Raw genomic sequence first — 7,500 nt, 5'->3', positions numbered from 1 at the left:
TATAACAGGACGACCCAACTTTCTTCTTCGAGGAAATAATAATGACGACCGAACCAGTACTGACGTCCCGTATCTTCGCTCGGGTTTTCCAGCAATGGCGACGTTGCTCTTTCCTGTCAACTTGCCATCAGTCCCCAGTGGATGCAATAGTATGATATTATGTCATTGCAATGGACCAACTCAAAAATGAAGCGCTTGATATCCAGTCACTTGTGCTGCGATGGTTCACGTTTCATGGAGTGTGTTGATTCGAACGTGCTTCAGATATAAAGAGATCTGGTGTTTTCTAGTGATTCACTGAAACTCTGAGCTTTAACCCAGTATATAAGGGCTGGCATCACATTGCTGGATAGAGTGCAACTGTCACTATCAGGTAAAGTGTTGACTGTGCAGTGTTATAAGAAAGTTTGGTTATGAAATTTTATTCAACTTGAAAGAGTACATGAATGTGCACACACAGAGAATTATACATATATGAATATATATATATATACATATATATATATATATATATATATATATATATATGTATGTATATATATATATTTATATACCAATACATCAATACAAATAAGCAAATAAATATTTATTTGTCTATATATCCATATCTATATCTATCTATATACATACATAATATATACATATACATACATACATACATAATTTTTATATAATATATATATATATATTATATATTTTATATACATATATGTATATATATATGTATATATATATATATATATTATATATATAATTTATATATATTATATATATATAACTATATATATATGCCTTACATATATATATATTACATATATATATATATATATATATATATATATATATATATATATAGTTAAATATATATATTATATATATTACACATACACACGAATATGTATATGCATATGTTATATATATATTATATATATATATATATATTATATAATATATATATATTTATATATATATGATAAATATATTTATATATATATATATATATATATATGTATTATATGTAATATATATATATATATATATACATATGTATGTATATATATATGTATAAATATGTATATATATATATATATATATATATATATATGTATGTATATATATATATTATATATATATGGGTATATATATATATTATAATATATATATATATATATATATATATATATAATATATATATATATATATATATATATATATATATGTATGTATATATTATATATATATATATATATATATATATATATATATATATATATATATATTATATGTGTTGTGTATGTTATATATATATATATATTTTTTTTTTGTGTGTGTATGCATATGTATGCATATACGTTTTGTATATATATATATATATATATATATATATATATATATATATATATGTATGTATATAGTTGAATTGATAATTTGTAATATATAATATAATATATAATATATTATATATATATATATATTATATATATATATATGTATATATATATATATATATATATATATATATATATATATATATATATATATTATTTTTTTTGTGTGTGTATGCATATGCATGCATATACGTTTTGTATATATATATATATATATATATATATATATATATATATATATATATATATAGAGAGAGAGAGAGAGAGAGAGAGAGAGAGAGAGAGAGAGAGAGAGTGAGAGATAGAGAAGAGGGAGAGAGAGAGATTGGTAAGTAGATAAATAAAGATATATATGTACATACGCATCTACGAACATGCATACATATATGCACGCACACACACACATAAAGACACACACTCATTACAATCATTTTCCATAGTGATAATATCATTATGATAGTCTTTATAGCTATTAATATTGTGATAATTATTGTTATCATTATTATTATGCATTTCTATATCCCTATCGTTTTATCATTATCATCATAATTACTATAATTCTTTTTATTATCATTGTCATTATTATTATAATTTTCATTATTAACATTATCATTATTTTCACTTTTATTGTTGTTATGATTGTTATTGTTATTGTCATTATCATTATCTTCATCATAACTTACTATTGCTACTATCATTAGTATTATTATGACAACTGTTATTACTATTAGCGTCATTATTCTTATTAGTATCGTAGTTATTATTGTCAGAACCATTATTATCATTATCATTGACAACAGAATTTTGATATTATCATTATTGGCATCATTTTTACCATTGCCATTACTTTTACTATCATTATCATTATTAACATAATAATTATTCCTACGATTATTTCTTTTATCACCATTATTGTCATCATCATTTTTATTATCACCATTATTATTTTTGTTTTAGCCATTATCATTGGTATTACTGCAATTGTTATCTCTATCACTACCGTAATGATAATAGCAGTGGTGATAGTAATAATGATAATGGTGATAATAATGGTAACAATGATAATAGTATATTTGATCATAATCATGATATGATGATGTTGATACTAATGATATGCAATAATCATAATAATGATAATGATAATAATAATAATAGTGATGATAAAAATGACAACCGTAATAATAATATTAAGAACACTTCTAACTATAATAGTATTAACACAATGATCATAAAAGCAACAAATGCATAATTATTAATCTTATTATCAACATCCTTATCTTTTATCTCTATTACCATCAATATTACTCTACTCAGTATCACCAAAGAAGGAAAAAAACGAAAAAAACGAAAAAAACAATAACTCAACCACCTGAATTTCCCCAGAATGCACTTCCGGTTTCCCACTCTCGTTCGTGCAATAGCTGCGGTTGCGTTCCTCGGCTCCGTGGCAACTGGAGCGGCGGCGAGAGAGCGTAGGCAAGGTTAGTGTCTGTCTGTCTCTTCTGTTTGAACTGTGTTTGATGTTGATGTTTTTTTGTGAGGCATTTACATATATACATATGTTTATTATTATATGTATATATGTGTTTATGTATGAGTGAGTGTATGCGAGCATATTTGGTTGCGTGTGCTCACACATACACACATAAACACACAGACACACACACGCACACATACACACACGCAAAGACAAACACACACAAACAAACACAAACACACACACACACACACAAACACACAAGCACACACACACACACACACACACACACAAACACACAAGCACACACACACACACAAACACAAACGCAAGCACACACAAACACACACACAAACACACCCACAAACACAAGCACACACACACAAGTGCATCAAACACAGATATACTAACAGACTTCCCCTTTTCCTTTTCCCTTTCCCACTCGTCCTCCAGCCAGCTGCAGCGCCGGCACACCATGCATCTCCATCGACTCCTGTCCCCCCGTGAAGGCCCTCTTCCTCTCCCCCAACTCACGTGACCAGCGAAGAGCCCAGCAGCTGGTGTGCGGAAGGCAGAACAGACGATTGAAGGTGCGTGCAAGGGATGAGAAAGATGCCAAGTACGAAGGCACGAGCTTGTGTTTGGGTTTTTAGAGAAGTGTTGATCGAATTAGGTTTGTTTGTTGACTAGAGTGGATTCGCTGGAGTTACTGAGTTATATGTGAATCCACTGTGGATGACCGAAACAAGATGTGAATCCACACAAGATCGGACGTCCTTAGTGGATACCAAGGAGTGTGAGTTCGCTTGGGTTGATGTACCGTGAGTGATTTAAGGGTAGTACGTATACAAATAACGCTATAAACATTCACTTTCCAGGTTTGCTGTGCCTCATCTAACGTAACGCCCACACCCCCACCAAACACATCAACAAAGCCCACCACTAACCCCGGCGGTAACGGGCATTTGTTGCCCTCAAACTGTGGAGAGGTTCCTTCCATCGATAGGATATTCGGTGGCGAGGAAGCTGCTGTCGGGGCTTACCCATGGATGGCTGCTCTGGGCTATACAGGTAACTCGCATCAGCCTTGGATCAAAATATAATGCATTATAATCCCGGCAACGATATCGCGGCTGTAGATGCGGAAGAGAGAACTCTGTGTTATCAATGGAAAGAGCTCTTCGCTTATACAAATCTTCTTCCCTCGTAGCTCCCGGTGGCAACACTCTGGAATGGCAGTGTGGAGGAGCGCTCATTAACAGTCGCTACGTCCTAACAGCTGCGCACTGTGCCCATCCGGATTTCCTGTTCGGATATACCCTGTAAGAATGACCAATTCACGTAACATTTGAAACTCAAGTAATGCTAACCTGACAAAAACAAAAACAAACAAACAAACAAATAAAAAAAACTCATTCGTGTCACCATTTGAGAGGTGAACATGATAAAGAGTACATACTTTATGAACCTGAGGATGGTCTTTCACCTATAATTTCTGGAACTCACAATTTCAGGAAGACCGTCCGCCTTGGCGAGCACGATTTCTCCAAGAACAGGGACTGCAGTAAGAGTATAGATTTTTGTTTACCTCCCGTCCAAGACTTCACAGCCGAGCAGGTCATCATCCATCCCTCGTTCAACAAACGTGCCCCCGAGAGCGACGACATCGCCCTTTTCAGACTCAACAGGAACGCGCAGCTCAACGGTTAGCGACTTTCCCAATCTGTCGAGAATTTGAGAATTGGTGATAGTTGATATGATTGACATGAATTACGTGATTTCAACTGATCTAACTCATCTCATGTTTGGCGCACTTAGTTGGCGTGCATCCCATCTGCCTCCCTTCTGCTGGCTTGGACGTTGGATCTTTCCTGGCGGACAGGGACGCCGTAGTCATAGGTTGGGGTTATACAGAAACAGACAGGAATGTCCAAGCGCTGCAGAAGGTCGGGCTACCTTTCGTTGATCTCAGAACCTGCAGAAGTAAACACAGTGGCGAAGCGCTAGTTGACGAACAGGTCAGTGTCAAGGACAAACTGACTTTTATTTTATGAACTGAACTTATGCTGAAAAAAAAAAAAAAATGGAGAGAGAGAGAAAAAAAAAACGTGCAAAAATAATATCTGTCACACTATTTCAGGTTTGCTTCGGCGGAAGGCCAGGGCAAGACTCATGCAATGGAGATTCAGGCGGCCCTCTCTTCCTAGACGCTGTCCCTGGCACCATAGTGAGTAATATGATCTTGCAGAATTGAATTCAAGCACACACACCCACACCCACACACACACACACACACACGCTCGAACCAAATTCACAACATAAAACAACAAAGAACGCTCTGATCCATATGTACACCAACCTTCCACTCACCAGCAGCTTGTACAACCGTCCCTCCAGAATGATTCACACCCGCATATCTTATCCTCAACAGCTGGGCATCGTATCGAAGGGCGGCGCTTGTGGAAAGGCCGGGATACCTGCTATCTACACCAACGTAGCCTCCTACAGGGGTTGGATCGAGCAGAACCTTAGCCCTTGAGACCGAAGGTAGAAGGACGGAGCCAGATGATCCTGCTATACTCTTGACTATGTGTGCACATGACTGTTAACTCCTTTAGATTCAGAAAACCTTATGTTGTTGGATTATTTGTTAGTAATAAAATTATTCGAATTTTCAATATTCTTTTATAAGTATTCTGGAGGAGGAGTTTGACTACTTATATTATATGAATTGAAAATAAATTCCTGTTACTTTTTTTATTGTATGATGTAAACCTTCACGCTATCTGTATCAATGATTTACATATAATAGATTTTGTGTATAGCATTTTCAATATATATGTTTTATATGCATGGATCATTATCTATCATAATTAGACCTACATTTTTATATCTTATCTAGGGCGTTTTGAAAATCTTTGTTCTTTACGAAATATGATATGAATGATATACAGATTTTTTATTTTGAGTGTTTCTTTTTTACGTACACCTAATCCTTTAATCAACAACCGTCATTTTAAACAAACTATTTTAGTTTCAAGCTCGTTAACATTCACATCATAACAGCCCATTACAGTGTTTAAAGATGTTTGTTTATACAATGTATATAGATAGACACTTAGGCATACTCGCATATACATATACATATATGTATATATATATATATATATATATATATATATATATATATATATATATATATATACATACATATATATATATATGTATATATATGTATATATATATATATATATATATATATATATATATATATATATATATATATATATATATATATATATATATATATATATATATATATATATATATATATATATATATATATATTAATATATATATATACATATATATGTATATATATATATATATATATATATAAATATATATATATATATATAAATCACACACACACACACACGAGGTAGCTTAGGTGCGGGTGATAACGCATCGCCGCCAGTTGGAAGTCAGGCACCATTCAAGCAATATGGAATCCACCAAAACTGAGGCCAGGACAAACATTAAATTCATGGTGAAACTTGGTTGGGATAATGGGCAAATCATTGACACTGGAACAAATTTATGTTGACAACGCCCCAAAGAAGTCAACAACCTACAAATGAATAAGTCGGTTCAGAAGTGGAAGAAACGAAGTTGAAGATGAACCCCGCAGTGACAAGCCATCAACGTCAGTTTTTGGGGAAAACATTGATACTTTCCGCTCGATGGGTCCCCAGGCTGTTGGGCCCAGAGCAGCACCAAACAAGGGTAGATCTTGCAATGGGTATTTTGAACAAGTGGGATGAGGACCTTTCTGCAGAGAATTGTGGTAGGGGATGAAGCATGGCTGTACCAGTATGATCCCGAGGACAAAATTCATCCAAAGTAGTGGCTGCCCAGAGGTGTAAGTGGACCAGTCAAAGCAAAATCTGAGCGTTCTGGAGGAAAGGTCATGGCCACTGTCTTCTGGGATGCAGAGATTTTTTTTGGTTGACTTCCTCGAGAGCAAGAACACAATTACATCTGCTCATTATGAATGCATTTTGAGAAAACTATCCAAAATAAAAAAAAATCCCAGAAAATGCCCTGGAAAGCTGCATCAACGCGTTCTCGTCCACCGCGACAATGCCCCCGCTCAGGGCGCTCGGCGGACGAGAGCTGTGCCACGTGGATTTCCATGGGAAATCGTCCGACATTCGCCGTACAGCCCCGATTTAGCCCCACCCAACGTCTTTTTGTTTCCAAACTTAAAAAAAAAAAAAAAAAAAAAAAAAAACATTGAAAGGTACCAATTTTCTCTCGGTTGAAGATGTTAAAAGAGCTGCTCTGACATGGGTCAGATCACATGATCCTCAGCTTTACTCAGACGGACTTAGAGGCTGGTATCAACGTTTGCAGTAGTGCATTGACCTTAATGGAGCACATGTTGAAAAATGAACATCAGAACTGAACCCGTTTTCCATACTTCCTTTTTCCACGAACTCTTTGAAGCCCCCTCATATATATATATATATATATATATATATATATATATATATATATATATATATATATGTATATATATATGTATGTATGTATGTATGTATGTATGTATATACATACATGCATATATGTATA

General features: G+C 33.6%; 1 protein-coding gene across 1 annotated transcript; it reads left to right on the top strand.

Moving 5' to 3' along the window:
* The first annotated feature begins 316 nt into the window (after positions 1-316).
* LOC122252562 (phenoloxidase-activating factor 3) lies at positions 317-5,620 on the top strand. Its single transcript, XM_043015083.2, has 9 exons — positions 317-373; positions 2,772-2,869; positions 3,319-3,455; positions 3,744-3,936; positions 4,076-4,187; positions 4,380-4,570; positions 4,684-4,883; positions 5,006-5,092; positions 5,297-5,620. The coding sequence occupies exons 2-9, from the start codon at positions 2,773-2,775 to the stop codon at positions 5,402-5,404; spliced, it is 1,125 nt and encodes a 374-aa protein (XP_042871017.2). The 5' UTR covers positions 317-373; position 2,772; the 3' UTR covers positions 5,405-5,620.
* The last annotated feature ends 1,880 nt before the right edge of the window (positions 5,621-7,500 follow it).

This window comes from Penaeus japonicus, unplaced genomic scaffold (assembly GCF_977035675.1).
Source record: "Penaeus japonicus unplaced genomic scaffold, GWHDUDI00000001_assembly GWHDUDI00000027, whole genome shotgun sequence".
In the NCBI taxonomy this organism is placed as follows: domain Eukaryota; kingdom Metazoa; phylum Arthropoda; class Malacostraca; order Decapoda; family Penaeidae; genus Penaeus; species Penaeus japonicus.
Note: the sequence above shows the minus strand (reverse complement) of the source record. Positions and strands in the feature narration are given on the sequence as shown.

What these genes read in the sequence shown, in the direction of transcription:
- LOC122252562 (XM_043015083.2), top strand. Translation starts at nt 2,773, where the DNA reads ATGCACTTCCGGTTTCCCACTCTCGTTCGTGCAATAGCTGCGGTTGCG. An exon ending in GGCGAGAGAGCGTAGGCAAG is followed by an intron (nt 2,870 to 3,318) that starts GTTAGTGTCTGT and finishes CTCGTCCTCCAG; the next exon opens with CCAGCTGCAGCGCCGGCACA. An exon ending in AAGCGCTAGTTGACGAACAG is followed by an intron (nt 4,884 to 5,005) that starts GTCAGTGTCAAG and finishes ACACTATTTCAG; the next exon opens with GTTTGCTTCGGCGGAAGGCC.